The sequence below is a fragment of a genome, unplaced genomic scaffold (genome assembly GCF_019419815.1).
Source record: "Pyrus x bretschneideri cultivar Hongxiangsu unplaced genomic scaffold, Pyrus_bretschneideri_v1 Contig43, whole genome shotgun sequence".
Classification (NCBI taxonomy): domain Eukaryota; kingdom Viridiplantae; phylum Streptophyta; class Magnoliopsida; order Rosales; family Rosaceae; genus Pyrus; species Pyrus x bretschneideri.
Window position 1 is genome coordinate 906,530 of NW_025999757.1, and position 19,348 is coordinate 925,877.

The window sequence follows — 19,348 nt, forward strand, 5'->3', positions numbered from 1 at the left end:
AGTGTTTTTCTTCACTTTTTGACTGAGAAATGTTAGTTTGGTTTAGGATATTGGATATGAATGAAATTTCTAACAACCTAAGTCTTGTCTCTTCCCGAGCATTATTCTTACATTTTTCGACGACGTCAATAATTTGGAAATCCACGATGACGTTTTCTCTTGATGTTTTGGTTGTGTAGATGTAGCATGACAAAGTATCACATTTGCTTCCCAGCGTTTGGAACTGTACGAAATGAGCCATCTTACTCATGACTTAGAGTCAACAATTATCATCCTTACTTGAAAACCGATGACACTCCTCTATTGAGAAACGTGTCCAAAATCTTTACTAACCTCAAACTTCTTAAATACAACTTCAATTGTAATGAGCTAAATTTTTTACAGCAATGATGAAAGAATTAAATCAAGTCTACAATTGCACTATCGTGTATTACCCCAGTTGTGCAAACATAATTACTATTCGCTGTAGTAAGAGTTGTATCTACTCTTGAACACTTTCAGCCTGTCCTATCCCAATTCAGTTGGAATTTATGAGTATTGATATGACGTTATTTACAAATCATCAAGAAATTGTGCAAGTGGTTATAATCACTCCTTGTATCCAAATGTAAATGGGGAATACCACCATAAACTCTCGGTATGAGATATCTTGTACATGTGGAGATTATGATGAAGTTTCAGTGAATATAGATTGACTTGACAAATCAACTCACTTTCCATTTGTCCAGAGGGACTACATTTTTGACCACTTAGTAAATTTACTCATTCTTGAATTTATCGATTTTTTAGACGTTTCGATCAATATCTACTTTGACTCTGATTCCATATTCACCCCTCTATGCTGGAAAGCATTCCAGTCAACCTTAGCTATGTGTCTACCCTACTATACTTTGTATTATTTTGAAGCCGATAGACTGTTTAGAAGAACTATTGACATTGGAATTGCAGTTGTGACCATTAATTTCTCAATCACCCAACAAATAATCTGCTAAACAGATCTTTACCATTGGTGATTGAATATTCCGGAAGCTATAGTTATAGAGAGATTGTATGCATTTGATCCACTGATCTTGTACTCTAGGTTTGATGACTTGTTTTGACTCTCAAATTCTTGAGTGTTCTTTTTAGCCTTCCCAACATAGTTTTGATGGACTTGTATGCATGAATCTACTTACTGAGGCATATGTGAATTACAATGTTTGGTTACATGGTGTGTGTGCTGCTACTATATCTCACTGTGATGTGCGTTTTACTTCTGAGTTTTTGCAATCTTCTTAAAGGCCATGTGTACTAAGTTTTCTTCAGTATCACATTTCACCCTCAGACTAACGATTATAGTCTGAACGAACTACTCGGACCTTAGTGTGCATGTTATGCTTTGTTCGTTCTGCAGACTTTGTATCATAGTAACATATATTTATTTTTATTAGAGTTGCGTGTAACTACAGTTACTATTTCATTCAAGTGTATGGCACCATTTGAGATATGGTAAAGAGATTCTATACATAGTACATGATTGACTGAAGAATTTTGCGAATAGGTATATTGAAGGATCGAGATTACAATGTAGCAAATTTGTGTGTTATTGACAACACCACCCGAAAGGATAGTATGTGAGCGTGATCGGCGTTATTCAATTGACTTAGGTGAATTTTCTAAGGAGGGGCAAGATGGTAATATTACACCATCAGGAATTACTTGCTTGCTTATCGTGACAACAATGAGTTGTTGGTATTACGAGCTGCAAATTGTAATATCGATAACTTATTCGTTGGGTACGTTCAGCAAGTGGGCAAGTAAGTCTGTTTATGGTAGCATTTTTATTTGTTTATTTAATATTTGGGCTTAACCCAAAGATACTACATACATGTATTTAGAGTACGTGATGCTACGAATACGCAGGTGAAATTTTTTCTATTTCTAAATTTGATTTCGATACAATTATTTTAACTTCATTTTATAATATATGTATTTTGACGATATGTTACTATATATCTATTTTTGACTTTATGTTTTAAGAAAGGATTTTATATTTTAGTATTGTACTGAAGGAGAGGGAAAGTATGAGTTTGGAGGCATGAAAAAAGAATCATTGCAATCAGATTGCGACGGAATGGCATTCTCTTTATGCAACCGCTCTAACTTGATTTCTTCTTCATATATTCTCTTTCTATTTTGAGTATCTTCTGTACAGTGACTTATTTCAAATTTCGGGGAAATTTTTTTTTTTAAGGTGAGTAGATTGTGACAACTCATCCCTAGTTTTACGATTTTATTAATTTTGAAAGAGTGAATTGACAAAAATGCCCTTAGAGGCGAGGATGTTGACTTTCGTTGACCAGTGTATTGTGAGGCGTTTGAAACAATCTTTTAGCGTACCCTCGTAGTACTCATCGGTACGAACGCGTAGGTGCAAGTGAAATCGAATTTGGAGTTATGATAGAGATTTTACGGGCTTATGAACGTGAAGGGTGACTTGGTAATTTCAATTGGGAGATATTTTTTGACTTGTTTTGTGAGCCGCATGCTGCCCACACCCCATTTCTCCATCTCTTCCGTGTCTCCTATTTTCCCAGCTCTTCACTCAATTGTCACTCTCACTCTTTACTCACTACTAAGAGAACGACAGTTCACTTCACTACTCAACACACTCTTTCTCTTCATTCATCTCTCTCAGCCCTCTTATCTCTCCCGCACTCTCATATCTCTCATCCCCCATTTCCTCTGCAACAACACCAAGGCACCACCTTATCTTACCAACTCCTTACCTCGCCAACTTCGACGTCGAGTTCCACCTTTCCCAACAGTGATAGAGGTCACTGTAGTGTGTTCCTTCGACGAACCAATGGCGGATTTTCGATGATTCTAACTAAGGTAAGCTTTGAAATCGATGGCAATCATCTTAGATCACTATTTTGTACATGATTCTTGTTTTATTTAAGAGAAATGTCGAAGTTTTGGTGCAAATCAGTTTAGGAGAAACTCTCCCCAGATGAAAAATCGACGACTTTGAGCTGTTTTCCGGCCAATTCCAGCCACGGTCGAGGAAACTAAAGGTATATGTCGATTCTTTGTTCTCCGAGCTTCGATTTGATATATTGGAAGGCTAGGTTCAGTGAAGTTTTTGGTTTGTCAGAGCCGGGTTTATCTCGACCATCCTTTTTCCCAGAATCCGGTGATTGTAGTGGCAACCGGCAGGAGAAGAAGAAAAAGAAAAAAAAAATGGCCTTAAGCCCAAAACCCAGCCCATAGTATTTGGTCAAAACCTTTGGGCCGTTAGCCGACCCAGCCCAATTTCAAAATGGATCCTGGAATATTCCTTAGAATATTCCAAAGAATATTCTTTGCATTGACTTTTTGAAAATTTTTCGGAAATCCTCCTAGTCTAATTTCAACGTTTTGAGTCCATTTTTGACATATATTAGTAAAATTCCAAAGTTTTAATGTAGTTGGCCGCGAGGGCGTCTCGGTTGACTTTTAGGGTTGGCCGTTAACTTTTTACAAAATTTTCTTGGGACCCCTCTTAGCGTAATTCGACGCACTGATTCCAAATTTGCACTTTGTTTTCCCAAATTTAGTCATTTTAGTTGAGTTTTACTAATGGGCCCCAATATTATGTTTAGGTGTGATTACTATCGAAGATTCCGGCTTTCCTAGCTCGAACGGTGTGATATTGCAAGTGTGAGTGAGTCTTTTCTTTTATGGAGAATATATATATATATGTATATATATATATATATTAGTTTCCATTTATATATTTGATAAAGAATTTTCTACATTACACCTAGATTTGGGTAACGTATATAAAAGTTAACATATTGACGACATTCAGGCAATTATACTACGTCCCACAGGACACACAAGTATGCATATTGGTATGGATGCTTTAACGATATTTATGGTTATGAATAGTATTTCATTGATAGAGTTGTTGAATTTTTGAATTACTGATTTACCTTTGCATGATCATATTTGTGTTATCTACTCATCGTTTGTTGCATCGATGTATGTGCACATCGCACCGTACACTCAGTTTGGATCCATTGTTGGTGCCAGTCCAATCCTAGATTGCTATAGGCAATTAGGACTCGTATGTGCTGCACATAGCGCCAATCTTCACGTAATTGTAGTACTAGAGCGTATATCATTATTACACCCAGTCATATTCACGTCAGAATATCTCTGCATGAATTCATGTGTCAACATGTGTCGATGAGTACTTGATTTGATATGTTTGCTTATGCGAGATTATGTGATTATGGACGTCATGTGCTTACTTACGAAATATTATGCCGTATTGAATTCTTGAGATATTACAGGTTACGGTAAGTACTTTCATACTATACGAAGTATGTATATTTTGAAAGCAGTACTTGTTTTACGGCGAGGGGTTATAACGTTTTCAAAAAGGTTTTTAAAAAACCTTATTTTTAGGCCTACTAGCCCTTGTTTTTCTTCCCTCCAGGTTTTAGTGACAATGTTCGTGTCGACGAGAATTTCTGGCAAACGTTGATATCGGAGACTACTCCCAATGGTATAAGTCTTCTTCTAATTTTACTGTACTTTACTTATGCTCTGACATCACGTGTGAAATGGGTTCATTCCCGCTCACAAGCGCACTCTTATATTTAGGCACTTTTAGGTTTAAATTTATTTACATTTTCCACATCACTACACTTTATGGCTTCGTCACCCCTCAGGTGTTGGTCAGCACAACTCGATCCGGAATCCAAGTGGACAATCCAGTTCGCGGTGTGTCATCAAGAGTCATGATTTTCATGTGATACTTCAACACCTTCTCCCAGTGGGAATTCAACACCTCTTCCCCGAAGATGTGGTGAAGTCGATTATGTTGTTGGCGAGATATTTTTCCTAACTAACTGCAAGATCTTTGCACAAGTTTGATGTAAAACAGTTGTGCGACGATGTTATTGAAGTGCTATGCAAGTTTGAACAAATATTTCCTCCAGTTTTCTTCATAAGCATGATCCACGTCATGATTCACTTGCCGGAGGAGGCACGTCTAGCCGAACCTGTTAACTATCGATGGATGTATCTGATAGAAAGGTTTTTAATCGCCATAAATACTTCAGTTAGTGATGTATGTAAGATTTGACTAATTTTACACGTTATTTAGTTTATTGATGCAGACTATTGGGTGAATTAAGAAAGAATGTTTGGAATAGGACAAAGCTAGAATGATCAATTGTGGAGGCATGGGTCGCATTTGAGTTGTTTACATTTTGTGCAATGTACCTACAAGACTTTGAGACTACATTTAACCGACAGCAACGTAATAATGATGGTGGTGTGAGAAGTGAAAAACTTTTTGTTTTTGCCCAAATTGCATGACCCTTTGGCGAACCAATTGAGGGGAGTTATTTAACAAAATGGACATGGAGGTAGTACATTGGTTTGTACTTAACAATTGTGACAAGATAATACCTACTTAGATTAGCATGAAGAGTTGATGAAGCGGGAACATCCTTCACATTTACATGCCAAGAAGCACTATGAATTGTTTCCTCGTTGGTTTCATCACAATGTAAGTTGTTCGTGTTTTGGGTTATTTGCATAATTGTAAATGGTAAACTAACACGTCAACTTTTTATCATTAATTTAGGTGAAGAAATTGAAGGACATGAATTCGCTTGCTTACATTGAAGAATTGTACAACTTGGCTATTAGGCCCCTAAGCGTAGAATTGTACTTCTGTTGTCATGTAAACGGCATCAAGTTTTTGGCAGCTGATCACGATGACAAGTTGTGTACGCAAAATAGCACAACATGTCCCGAGTGCCAGCGACATTGTAGACATTGATTTCTATGGAAAACTTACAAATGTTGTGCAATTGCTTTACAAAGACCGTTGTCAAGTTATCCTATTTAAATGTCGTTGGTTTGATACAAACCCACGTAGAGTTGGAGGTGTTAAGCGAGACGATGGTTTGTTATCGATCAACCCTAATAGATGTTGGTATAACGATAACCCCTACATTTTGGCAATGATGGCTAAACAAATTTTTTATATAGATGACCCTAAGGGTGGGATGGGATGGAAAGTAGTTCAGAAGATTGATCATAGAGGGCTGTATGATATTCTGGACCGAGATCCTACTAACGATGACGATTATGGTGACGTTGCTAACCAACAACTAGAGACTTCAACGGAACTTGGTGCAGATACACTGCGAGATATGACTATTGTACAAGAATCGTATTAGGTAGCCGGAGGTCCTAAAATTGAAATACTGATCGACTCCATTATGATTGACCTCGGAGATCTACCGCGATATAATGCACCTGAGCGCACGAACGACGATGTTGATGTGCCTACAGACGAGGAGGAATGGGAGTCTAAATCTAATGAAAGTGATGATATTTATTCTAGTTGAGACAAGGATTAATGAAAAATTGTGATGTAAATGTAATAATATTTATTGAATGGTATTTATTTTGTATACAAACAAAAGTTTCCATTAAAATTTGTAAAAAATTAATTAAACAAAAAATAAATTAATTTTACAAATATGCGCAACAACGTTTTGGAAATGTTTGTCGCACAAATATTTAAAAATTCATTTTTTTTATTTAACAACTGGACGCGCGATGAAAATTAGAACACCTTCGTCGCACAAGCATATAAAAATTTGATTTTTTTGGCGAAAATTGGGCACTTTTTTTTTTTTCAGCGTGTTTTTATTTTGGTGAAGCTCAGACTCACTCTATCTCTCTCTCATTCTCTGCATGAGAAGCTCACTCTTCTCTCTCTTTCTCTCTTGATTCTATCCGAATCTCACTATCTTCTCTCGAGAGAGAGATTCTCTCCATCTCTCGCTCTCATCACTCACTATCTCAGTCTCTCCCTCTCTCGCTCTCTCTCTCTCTCTGTTTCTCTGTCTCTCTGTCACTCTTTCATTTGCACCTGACATCCGTAGCTGCACTCTGATGCCACACCATCTCACTGCTGCCGCAACATTACTAGGTAAACACCCAGTATCCCTTAATTCACTCTCCCTTAATTCAATTATTTATTAGTGCAATTTTTTAATTTTCTATTGAATTGTTTCAATTAGAAAAATTAGGGATTTAGGGTTCGAATTGGGAATCCTGGGTTAGGGATTTAGGGTTCGAATTGGGAATCTTAGGTTAGGGTTTTCGAATTGAGAATATTGGGTTATGGTTTTCGAATTGAGAATATTGGGTTAGGGTTTTCACATTGAGAATCTGGGGTTTGTATTTTTATTTCTTTTTCCATTTTTTTTTTGTTATAAACAAAACTAGGTATCTAATTGGGAATCAAATAGGGGTTTCGAATTGGGATTACCTAATGTGAAGGAGAGGAAGTCCCATCAAATTCCATTAACAAAACTGGTTATTATACATTAAGAAATTTGGAAATTTTGCTCAGAATACTACTATCATAGATCAAAGTCATTAAGAAAACACAACATTACATCTCGGGCTCAAGCCCTTCCACCTCCTTCTCATCTAAGTTAGAGTAGTGACGCAAAAAATTTACTACGGTATAGTTATTAAATGATTCCTTACTTCCCATTTTTATTCATTTTTTTGTTATCATAGGTTTTATTTGGTTTCTTCTTTATTGGACATGCTCATTATGTTTCGCAACTTGCCAATGCTGCAGTGGTCCCTTTAAGCTTTACATTTATCTTACCCACTAAGGCACCAAAATATTTGATTCTTTTGTCATATTACAGTATGTGGAATCATGCTGCTGCTCATACTCTTGAGAATATTTCTTTTTTTCACTATTTGGATTTAGATTCTTAACTTTATTATTCTCTGTCTCGGTCATTCAAGTAATATATGTTTTGTTATTACTATTATATGTTATTTCTCATTCCCATTCCCCACCAATATATGGCTATAAAACATGCTCCCAACACTCTGGATTATGCAATGATACCATGCTGCCTATAGCTAATAGCTAATACCTATATTTTTGCTATTTTACTATTTGTTTCCCTACACCAACCATATATGCTATTGTCTCGAATGTTTTACCCTAGTTGTATATTCAAATAAGTTCACTAGATTTGGTGTTTTAGTTTGGTTTTGGATCTTTTTCCCAAAAATAGATAAATTTAATTTATCTGTGTGTGTGTGTGTGTACATACATACATACATACATACATACATACATACATACATACATACATACATATATATATATATATATATATCAAGGAAAATGTTATATATTTGACTATTCTTTGTCTATTATTGATTTATTGGCAGATCAGCTACTTCGGATTCATTGCTTATGTTTTTTTTTATAAACATTTAATAGCTTTTATATGCAAAACATAAACAAAAACATGTTGGTGTTAGTGTATTATGTATACTATGTGCCATGTAATATACTCTAATAAATTGACTAAAAGTAATGGAATGTACCTTTTTTATTTATTGTTTTTGTAGATGTCGAGCTTAATTTCAAACCGCCGGGCAGCTAGTAGGGACAATCAAACACCTTCTTCAGTAGGTCGTGTTGTTGCCACCTCCCCACCTGATTTGGGCACGATGGGTGTGTCTTCGATCACGCCTGTCGATTCAATGGTGTTCGGCTACTGCGTCATTGACTTCTTCAGTGACGCATCCTATACTAAGCGCCCATCGGACTCATCGACGACCGTAGAGTTCTGAGGAGGCTGAGCAGTTTGGTGAGGCTTCCTTTGTCCATGGAGAGGGATCCCAGCCAAGTAATGCATCTTTCTCATAGTATTTTCAATTTTACAATTTGGAATTTAGATTATAATTGCTTTAAAGTCCCCAATTGATATGAAGTGTTTGAATTGTTTGGTGGATGTGTTTTTTTTTGTTGTTATATTGTTTACAGGTTTTAGGAAATGTTATAGTTTTAGGGGAGGTTCTGCCAAATTTTTGATTCAAAATAGAATTCGTCTCATATTTACTTTGTTTAATTTATAGTTAAAAAACAAAAACAAAAAAAAAAAAAACTAGGGGCCCATGCAGACTTCTGAAGACGTCACATACGACTCGCACCACAACCGAGAAGATCACCATTACGTGGGATCCTTGACATTGTGCAGTTGTAACAAAGGAGTAGCACAGTGTGTTGGCCAACGAAATTGGCTTGGTTATCAGGAATCATTGCCCCTCCTCCTGTGGGAGTCATGGAAAGTTGTCCCACCTGAAATCAACGAAGCCATTCTTCATGAATTATCGGTAAGTATTTTCAACCTCGAATACTAAATTTTTATTAAAGTACACAAATATTTTAAGTTTTAACTACTATTTATTTGTTGAGTTTTGCAGCATAACTATGAGCTCAAGAACCTCGATGCCAATCAAAACCAGTAAATCAACGATCTTTGTGAAGGAAATATTTGTGAAAACTAGTTCATTTGAGCAACATCGATGCATGCAATTAACAATTAAAAGGCGGAATCATGCTTGTATGCACTCAAAAACAAAACTTTACCCATGAAATTCAAGGCCTAGTAATTGTGGTAAACCAAGACTCAACTCAAAAACAAAGTGAGTTGATAAATCTTATACCTTTGTTGAATCCTCTTTGCATAAGCAAAGGCTAATCACCCAAGAGAGGCCCTTCATTCCTTTCTTTTTAGCTCCATGGATTTCTTGGAGGAGGATGGATGAATGGATTCCCCAAGTTCCCAAAATAGAGAACCTTTAAGTCTCCACACCAAGGAGAAAATTGATGAAGAGATGAGTGACCTAGGAAGAGATAGATGCTAGTAATTTCTCCCTAGGGTGGCCGGCATTCATTAGAGAAGAGAAAGATTTTGTGTTCTCTTCTCTTCCCATAGAAAATCCTGTGGATGAAATGGCTATAAAGTTGCCTTTATACCACCTCACAATGGACTGGCAAACTTGCAATTAAGCCAAGTTCACTACCCTTCACTCTTATGGCCGGCCATATTGAGTTCTTTGGGCTTTGAGGCCCTTTGTGTTTCAAGTTGTCATACAACTTGAGTTATTGGACTTGACATTCAAATCCCATTGGGCCTTGCAACCCAAAACTAACTCGAGGTCTATAATGAACTTATTCGTTTGATTAATTAACATATTAATTAATCCTAGCCATAAATAATTAAACCATTTAATCATCCTTACTCATCTCTGTTGTTTCTTCAATCTCTACCTTACTCGGTGTACGATCTATTAGGTTCCTTTTAGCGAGGCTGTGGGCAATTAGAACTCTTCAAATCGATTGTGAATTGAAACTTACTTTCAATTCTCCCTTTAGTGATAATACACCTTTAGGGCTTCCACAAACCATGAGTGACACCTAGTAATATGTCATGGCTACCCAAGCTAATCAGAAGAGGTGGAGAACCTATTCAATTTAAGATTATAATGCAATATGGTCTTTCTCTAATACCATACACTTGACCACATTGTTTGATTTGATAGTTTATTCATGTCTATTATCCAATGTGATTCTCTTACTTATATGATTACTTTGAACGTGATTTGGAACGACTTCCTAAATCTCATTCATACTCTGGCCAGAGATTCTTAATCATATCATATAGTATTCTCCCTCAAACAGTTTGAAGGTTAGAGATCCCTTGTTACGCATTCACTTGCCTCCATGGCTAAGTCGCTTAACCCCAACTATGTCGTGGACACCCTTTGACGGAGTGACTTTGACAAAGTCAAAGATCAAGGACCTAACCACAAGACAACTATGATGTCATAGGTCAAAGGACTACTTTGCATTATCCCAACCATGAGTTCTCATGTGACATGAGTATGAGAACTCCTTGTTGATCATGTTTAGTGGACTCATTCTCTATTGAGCACCTACATGCCTGTCTTGGTGTCAGTCACACCAATGACTCGAGACCAATCACTCTCTCTAAGAGAAGACATACCACGTACTGATCTTGATGGACTGTCAATGATCTAACTTCTTTAGATCACATTCTCCCAATTACATATTCCTTGGACTTATCATTTAAGCATATAACATTTATATGAGATGTCTTTAAACAATAATCTTTGCCCTTTATATATATTAAACTAGATTAGTTTAACATGTGAAATGTTCGTAAAGTATCATCATATGATTGGCTTTTAGGGCAAATTTCCAACACTTTGCGCCGGTGGGTTCACTCAATGAAAGAACGACCTCCACAAGCATTTTGAGAAATATGATGGTTTGAAGTTCGCTCTAGCAGTTGGTTGCCCTAAAGAGTTGGTGGACAGTAGGGATGAATGGGAGTGGCTCTGCGGCCATTTTCAAAACAAGAAATACCTCAAAAGTTTAATATATATTTCAAAAATATTTAATAAAAAATTTTATATTTTTGAATAATATTTTAATTTTTTCATTAATTGGTTATAAATATCTAAACTAATATATTTTTTTTTAATTCAACAGAAAAAAGTGAAGGCAAACTTGATCAATCGGTTGAAGAAGAATCTTCACCGTTCCGGCTCACGACGCTTCTCTTATAGGTTGGAGGAGCAACGTAAGGTAACTGTATATTTATTTTAAGTTTCGATTCTTTTTACTTAGATTGACACAATTGGTAATCTATGTATTAATATTTTTTTATTTATTCAGGGGATCAAAGTTTCCTGAGATTGACATGTTAAAGGAGGTATATGTTCGACATGAGGATGAGCTGACAGAGCAGCTTCATGTAAGTTATTTCAAATTTTAATATTCAATTAGTATTAATATTAATTACATGTATATTAAAATTAATCTGTTTGTTTTCATTTTTCTAGTCCACCATGGTGGAGAAGGGCCGGACTGTTCTGGAGGAGGTGGCTTCCCAACTTTCCCGAGAGACCCCGATCAAGGAGGTGTTTCCCCTCGGGAAAGCCCGCCTTCGGGACCCGTCTGCCTCCTCCTCCAAGCAGAGAACATAAGAGGTTGAATCGTGGACATCTGAAGTGGTAGACCTAAAGGAGCAAATTGCTGCCCAGTAGTCTTAGTTTACGGCCCAAAGCAATTTGATGAACCAAATTCATCTCGCCCTTCAAATATCTGGCATTTGGTTCCTCAACGTTGAACCACCTCCAGGAATGACCTCCCAGTCCCCCCGCCACAACTGCTACAACCTCCCAGCCCCCCAACACAGAAGCAACATCACTAGCAGGCGATTGTGATGTAGACGACTACATATTGTAGTTTTTTTCAATCATTTTCAAATTTTAAAATATTTCTTTCTGTTGTATGTACACTTTCAATAAATTTGTAATTCAATATTCTTCTTTACATTTTCTGTTTTTAAAATTAATTTATACATAAAGCAATATTATCAACATTTAAAAAGAAAAAAAATATTAAAAAAATTAATTTTAAAATCTTAATGCAATGGCCTCTACATCCATCGCGTAAGGGTCAATGCTACGAACCTTCAAGTGCAGCGAACACTCATTTGTTGCTTTTTGTTTCGCGCAACGACAACCAATTTCATCGCGCAACATTCATTTCGTGCGACGAATTACTTTCCTCTGTCGTGCAATGTCTGACGTCACAAGTTTTGCGCAACAGAATTTGCAAGACGCCTTCTCCGTCACCCAAATGTTTCGATGACCGTATTCACCTTTGCGCGACGGATGTCACTTTGTCACCCAAGTAGTTATGCTTAGTAGTGACAGGTGCTTCGAATATGCTCGACAACAACTCTCAACCAGAAGCATTCACAAGTTGCTTCATGTTAGGCAAGAATCTCGGCATGGTTTGAAGTGAGAGGTCTTAGGTTCGATTCTTGTCAAAGGTGAATTTGAACCATATTATTGCTAGCTCATTATGAGCCTAAGTCCACCTTATTCCCCTTAGTATAAATAATGTCCTTTTTTAAAAAATAAAAAATAAAAAAATAAAAACCAAAGTGATAAGGTATTCAACAATCAACATTCACGTAAAAAAAAAACAACACAATATACATGATATCCCTTGGAAGTTTCGGCAAACCAATTCCGAGATTATTAATTGGCATTAACTGGTATTTAATCATTTTTGTTCAGGTTGAAAGCTCGCTATATACAAAACCGGAAACAAAATTGGCGTTTTTAGATAATCACCTAAATCATGTTTGTTTTTAATCATGTTCATTCAAAGATAGAGATTTGAGGTGCTTTTTCAGGATTATAGAACATGATTGTCTATTAGGTTCATATTCTTAGGTTTGATTCATGATTATCTAATGTTGTGTAATTAAAGTTAGATGGTGACTTAAAATATAATCCTAAAAGCATCAGATAACCATGGTACTTCTAGGATTATCTAATGTTGTGTAATTACAGTCTTTATCATAGCCAAATAATCCTAAAAGCACCAGATTCTCCTAAAAGCACCTGATAATCCTAAATATAATCACTGTGGTGCTTTTCCAAAATATATTTTCATGCTTTTACATTCATATATATATATATATATACATATATAGAATCAAGGGACAAATATTTTAACAAATATTTTTAATTAATTGACTAAGAGTGATGTAAAGAGTTTTAAACATTAATTGACTTGAATGATGATGTGGTTAATAATTAATAAGGAAAATGCTAATCTAAATTAAAAACAAATATCTATTAGAATAAAACTGAAAAAAAAAAAAAAAAAAAAAAAAAAAAAAGCAAATAACATTTGAACCCTAATAACAAAAAAACATGAAATCTCTTCTTTGCCGATGAGGTCTCCAGTGCCTCTCTTCTTTCATTTCATAAAAAATAATCCTAACAATTAGGGGTGGTTCGGTATGGGATACCATACCGAAACTAGTATCCCGAATCCCAAACCGAAATTTTTCGGGACGGGAATTTGAAAACCAATCCCAAACCAAATTTTCGGGAATCCCAAATTTCGGGAATCCCGAAATATTTTCGGGATTTTGGGACAAATCGGGAATCCCAAATTGAAATATGAAATTATGAATTGTTCTTCAAATATATAATTCAAGAACACATTTATGAACTAGGAATTTCATTTCATTCACACTACCATTTAATTGAACACTGGCATGCTTAACTCTTTTTATCATAGTCAAAATTCAAGTTAATTAAACTCTTTTTGCAATCTGTTGAGAGACAAAAGAATCAAGCCTTCTGAAATCATCAGCCATGGCAGTAGCAATAATCAAATCCACATGAATATCAAACAGAACATGAAAAATATGCAAGGTGTAGGGCATTCTAGGTTGCTGAGCATGAATTAGAAACTAATAGCATCAATTATAAAAGAATAATATATATATATGTATAAATATATATAATAATTAATATTATATATTTTCGGTTTGGTATGGGATTCCCGAAATATCGAGAAGCCAATCCCGAATCCCATACCGAAATTTTGGGATTGGTTCGGGATACCATCCCGAAAATTTCGGGAATTTCGGTTTGGGAAATTTTTGGTTTGGGATCGAGATTTTTTCGGTTCGGTTCGGGATTTTCGGGAATTTTTTCCACCCCTACTAACAATAACAAAACAAAACAAAACAAAAGAAAAAAAAAACATTATTTAAGAGTAGAAAAATCATGAATCATATGAACTAACAAAACTTAATTTTATCACCCTGCATATATTAATAATAATATAGAATTTAAGATTTTATTTTGCTTACCTAATGAAGATTCAAAGCATCGAAGTTGCAAACGTGGAGGAGATGGAGGTTGCAGAAATCATTCTACCACCCCAGCTTATTTAACAATATGTTAAGAGGAAAGGAGAGAAGAAAAAAGTAGAAAAATGAGAATAAAACTCCAAGAAAGCAATAATTCGAGGACGAATCACTTAAGATATGATCATGGAAAAGCAGTTTCTATCCACGGTCATAACACGTGGTGTTAGATTCCAAATTATTAACGGGCACAATGTCCATAGTACATTGCAATCTACAACAAACATTAACTGTGATAGATGACTTTTTTTCTTCTTTGTTAACAAAAACTAAAATTCGATTCCTGGCTGACACCAAAAATACCATAAAATTCAAAACCCACATCCAAAACCCTTACCATCTCCCTCGACCTTACGTTCCACCAAATCATCCAATAAAGAAAAGGAAAGGTGTAGAATTAAAGGTATGGGTTTATACTATCTCAATACACCTACTCTACCCTGTATCATAAAGACAGCCCATTCTCATCTCTGCATACAGTCCATTCCAATGGAGTAGGATTATTTCTTCACATATTCCTCTTCTTCTTCCTCCCCTACTGTCACCTTTGGTTTTTGTCTTTTTGTCTCTATAAAAAATCAATATAAAATATTGACGTGATTTAATTGTAACCATTCAAATACGAGGGGATGAAAAAGGAGAGAGATTAGGAGGAGAAAGAATCATCCTCCCATTACAATGGTATAAATAACATTATTATACGGTTATGGGATAACTTCATTTTTCAAGTATGAATAATGTTAGGTAAACCAATGTAGTCTACAAAATTGGTACCACGTGATTCGATATGAATTGGTACCATACCTATTTATTATCATTATCATGTTAAGTCAACATGTCATTCGTGTCACAAACGTGTTGCTTCACTAAGTAGTTGTGGTCCTCTAGTTAATGGTGTTAGTGGATTTGGGTCCTATCTGGATCCATATTATGAGAATCTTAGGATCCTCACATTCAAACCATTTATCAAACATCATGTAGTTAGAAATCATTTGAATTTTTTTATTAAAATTAAATACAAATAGTATCTAACTAAAATTGACCGCACGATTTACAATGAATGGCTAAAATATAAGGATCCCTAAGATCCTCACAAAGAGGATCCGGAGAGGATCCTCATCCAGTGTTAGTTGGCTTTGTTTCTCCTATTCCAAGAAAGATCAATGATTTCAACACTCCTCTTTTAATCTCATGCAATCCATTTTGTCTTAATTTTAAGATTGAGTCAATCGAAGCATAATTAACAGACAAAAACGAAATTAGGAGTGCATGAGGACAAAATAAATTAATTATTATTTAAGCGTTGATAAACGTGCTAATTTTCTATTGATGACACATTATTTAGTTTGAAATTTTTTTTCTACAAATTTAGTTTGTCTAGCATTACTCACAAAACCACTTCACTACAGGCTACAAGATACAAGAGTTCCTATATAAATGCTTTACACACTCAATATGTACACGCACTGAAGAAAACTTTTAGTTAAGAAAATGTTGCCTTATCAGAATATTGAAGAAGCAGAAGAAGCCCTTAGCAGGGCTCTAAGTTTAGCAGAGAAGCTATGGTTCAAATACTCAGCTCAAAAACCTGATCACATCCTCCATTACCATAACATTATCTTCCTTATGTTGTTTTACACCTTGGCTCCGCTGCCATACGTGTTCATCGTCCTCGGCGGGTTCAAGAACATCCACAAGTACAAAATTCAGCCAAAAGTGAAGGACTCCCCTTCCAACATGTTCAAGTGCTACAAAGATGTCATGCAAACCTTCCTTCTTGTTGTTGGTCCTCTGCAAGTGATTTCATACTCCACAGTCCAGGTAATTTTATAGGGAATAGGATCCTATCCGGATCCTCCTTGTGAATTATTATTTTTATTTAAAATTGAATACAAACAGTATCTAACGAAAGATGACCGCATAATGTACGATAAATGGCTAAGATGAATTGATTCCTATAATCCTCACAAAGAGGATCCGGAGAGGATCCTCATCCATTTTATAGCACCTTAAAAAGAAATGGAAAGTCTTGCCAAAGATTGTTTTATAATTATGGAATTTTGTTTTCTTGTATAGCTATTTTGCATGCCTAAACGCTGAAATACAATAACGTTGAGCTACAAGCCGTCACATAAACTGTTATATTATGATAATGATATTTAGATACATAAAACTAAATGCACTCTTTAATAAACATGAGCCCTATCATTGTAGTATTAAAAATTTTAAAATGACATATAATCACTCGTAATAATAAGATTTGTTTTCTTCTTTTAAATCTTGGGAAAATGAAATCTGATTTTTTGCAATCTTGTTGGATGTAATTGCAGTGGTTAGGGATACGGACGAGTCTGCCATTGCCGTCCTTCTCACAAGTATTTCTGCAAATTGTGGTGTATTTCGTTGTAGAGGATTTTTCAAATTATTGGATCCATCGGTTGCTCCACTGTAAATGGGCCTACGAGAAGATCCACCGGGTCCACCATGAATATACTGCTCCCATTGGGCTTGCAGCACCATATGCTCATTGGGCCGAGATTTTGATTCTAGGCCTTCCATCATTCCTCGGCCCAACTTTGGTTCCCTGTCACATTACCACCTACTGGTTGTGGTTCGTTTTGCGGCAGTTGGAAGCAATCGAAACTCATAGCGGGTAAGTATACTAGCCAGTATCAACTTAACACCGTCACATGATATTATTATGTCAAAAAGTATAAATTCATCCTCGCTTGTACCATCTTCTAGCGATCAGTACTACCACGTGGCGGTTCAATCAGTAACAAAGACTTCCCATCTTACTTTGTGTTCTAGTTGTATTCCTTTGCATTTGAAGTGACATGTCTTATATTCGGCTTTCCTGTATATACTATTATTCAGGTACATGTTCCCTTGGAGTCCCACAAAATATATCCCATTTTATGGAGGTGCAGAGTACCATGACTACCATCACTATGTCGGAAAACTTAGCAAAGGCAACTTTGCATCAATTTTCACCTACTGTGATTACATCTACGGGACCCACAAGGTATTTTATTTTTCCTTTTCTTTTTGCCTTTTCTCTTTTCATATTTAGCATTTACCCCTACTAATTTTGACTATTTAATGGTGGCACTTGAAAATTAATTAGTTGAAATCCTTAGCACTAATGCAACAAAATATCTAAACTTTCAGGGATACCGGTTGCACAAACAACTACTTGAGAAGGGAAAACTGTAAAAGCCACTGTGTATCACAGTCAGTGTTTAAAATATTGGTATCGGTGAAAATATCGATATGCAAATTTGTGGAAATATTGACGAATATCGAATAACGATATTGCTATGACCCATTCTTTAAAATATTGTATTTTATTTCCGAAACATGTAAAATGGCTATTTTGTTCTTGAGTGGGTGTCTTAATTAATTTTCGAACCTTGACTTGAAACTAAATTCTCATACTTTCTTAAGTTTCATATCTATTTTCTTGTACGTTAGTCGAGACCACGAGGGCCTAATTGTAAATTTTTACTATTGGCTCAGTGTAATTTTGTAATTTCACTTAAATGGGTTTAAGTGGGCTTACGTTAACTCTCGGCATCTCTCTTTTCCCTCAGCTGAAATCACACACACACACACTCTCTCTCTCTCTCTCTCTCCATGCACTCTCGAACTCACTCTCCCTCTGGCTCCGAGAGAGAATCGACACTACCACCCTAATCCCTTCACAAATCGAACTCCAAACCTATATTTTTGAGATCAATGGGACTCAGGGAACCTAGTGATGGTCTTGCATGCGCCATCGGTGCACTGTGAAATGCAGTGCCATTAGACCCGAGAGCTTCGAGCTCTCACCTTCAATCTTAGGTGAGATAATTTCCTTCTCTTTGATTTCTGGGTTCCTATCTGTGTTGGAATTGAAGTTTCTGTTGGAATTGAGCTTTAATTTGTGTGTTCTTAGCCCTGCTATCCTCTACATATGCATGCTCAACCCCGACATCAAATTCCGGCAAGACTTCTGTCGAGTTTGAGGTCGATTTGGGTTTGTAGCCTTCACTTCATTTCTTCCTCGTTGGGGACTGAACTGGGTGAGGTTTAAGACTATCTTTTCGAGTTCTAACCCCTGCATGTCACTCTGTGCATGTGCCCAGTTTCCGATGGTTTGTCTCGGGCAAAATCCGTCGAGTTCGTGGGTGGTAGCACTCAGACTCACTTGGAATTTGATAACGAAGACAAGGGAAGCAGAAATATCGAAAGAGCAGAGAGAGTTTGTTGGAAACAGAAGTCTCATTACAACAGAATAATCCAATACAAGACCTTATAATTAAATACACAGCTATAACCAACCCAAGTCTTGGACTAATGACATTTAGCCAGATGGCACACTAATCACTAAACACCTGTTGTCATTACTAAATCCTTCATATCTTAACATTCCCCCTCAACTTATGGTGTGATTTACCAAGCATAAGATTGGAGCAATGTGCAGAAAACAAAGGTGAGCATAAACCCTTGGTGAGAATGTCAGCATATTGTTCCCCAGATGCAACAAACTGCAAAGAAATGCAACCTTGTTGAACACGCTCCCTCACAAAATGACAGTCAATCTCAATGTGTTTGGCTTTAGAGTGCAAAAATGGATTCGTTGCTAAAGACATAGCAAAAATATTATCACGGTGCAACAAGGGGGGTATAGAACTGTCAATGTGTAAATCTTT

General features: G+C 36.1%; 1 protein-coding gene across 1 annotated transcript; it reads left to right on the forward strand.

Annotated features, from left to right (window-relative positions):
* The first annotated feature begins 16,090 nt into the window (after positions 1 to 16,090).
* Positions 16,091 to 18,040, forward strand: LOC103958174 (methylsterol monooxygenase 1-2-like). Its single transcript, XM_009370420.3, has 4 exons — positions 16,091 to 16,475; positions 16,985 to 17,307; positions 17,532 to 17,679; positions 17,826 to 18,040. The coding sequence occupies exons 1-4, from the start codon at positions 16,146 to 16,148 to the stop codon at positions 17,868 to 17,870; spliced, it is 846 nt and encodes a 281-aa protein (XP_009368695.2). The 5' UTR covers positions 16,091 to 16,145; the 3' UTR covers positions 17,871 to 18,040.
* Positions 18,041 to 19,348: the final 1,308 nt, after the last annotated feature.

Excerpts from the sequence above, each read along its gene's own strand:
- LOC103958174 (XM_009370420.3), top strand. The coding sequence starts at position 16,146 with ATGTTGCCTTATCAGAATATTGAAGAAGCAGAAGAAGCCCTTAGCAGG. Across the intron at positions 16,476-16,984 it reads TTTCATACTCCACAGTCCAG|TGGTTAGGGATACGGACGAG; the intron begins GTAATTTTATAG and ends ATGTAATTGCAG. Across the intron at positions 17,308-17,531 it reads GCAATCGAAACTCATAGCGG|GTACATGTTCCCTTGGAGTC; the intron begins GTAAGTATACTA and ends ACTATTATTCAG.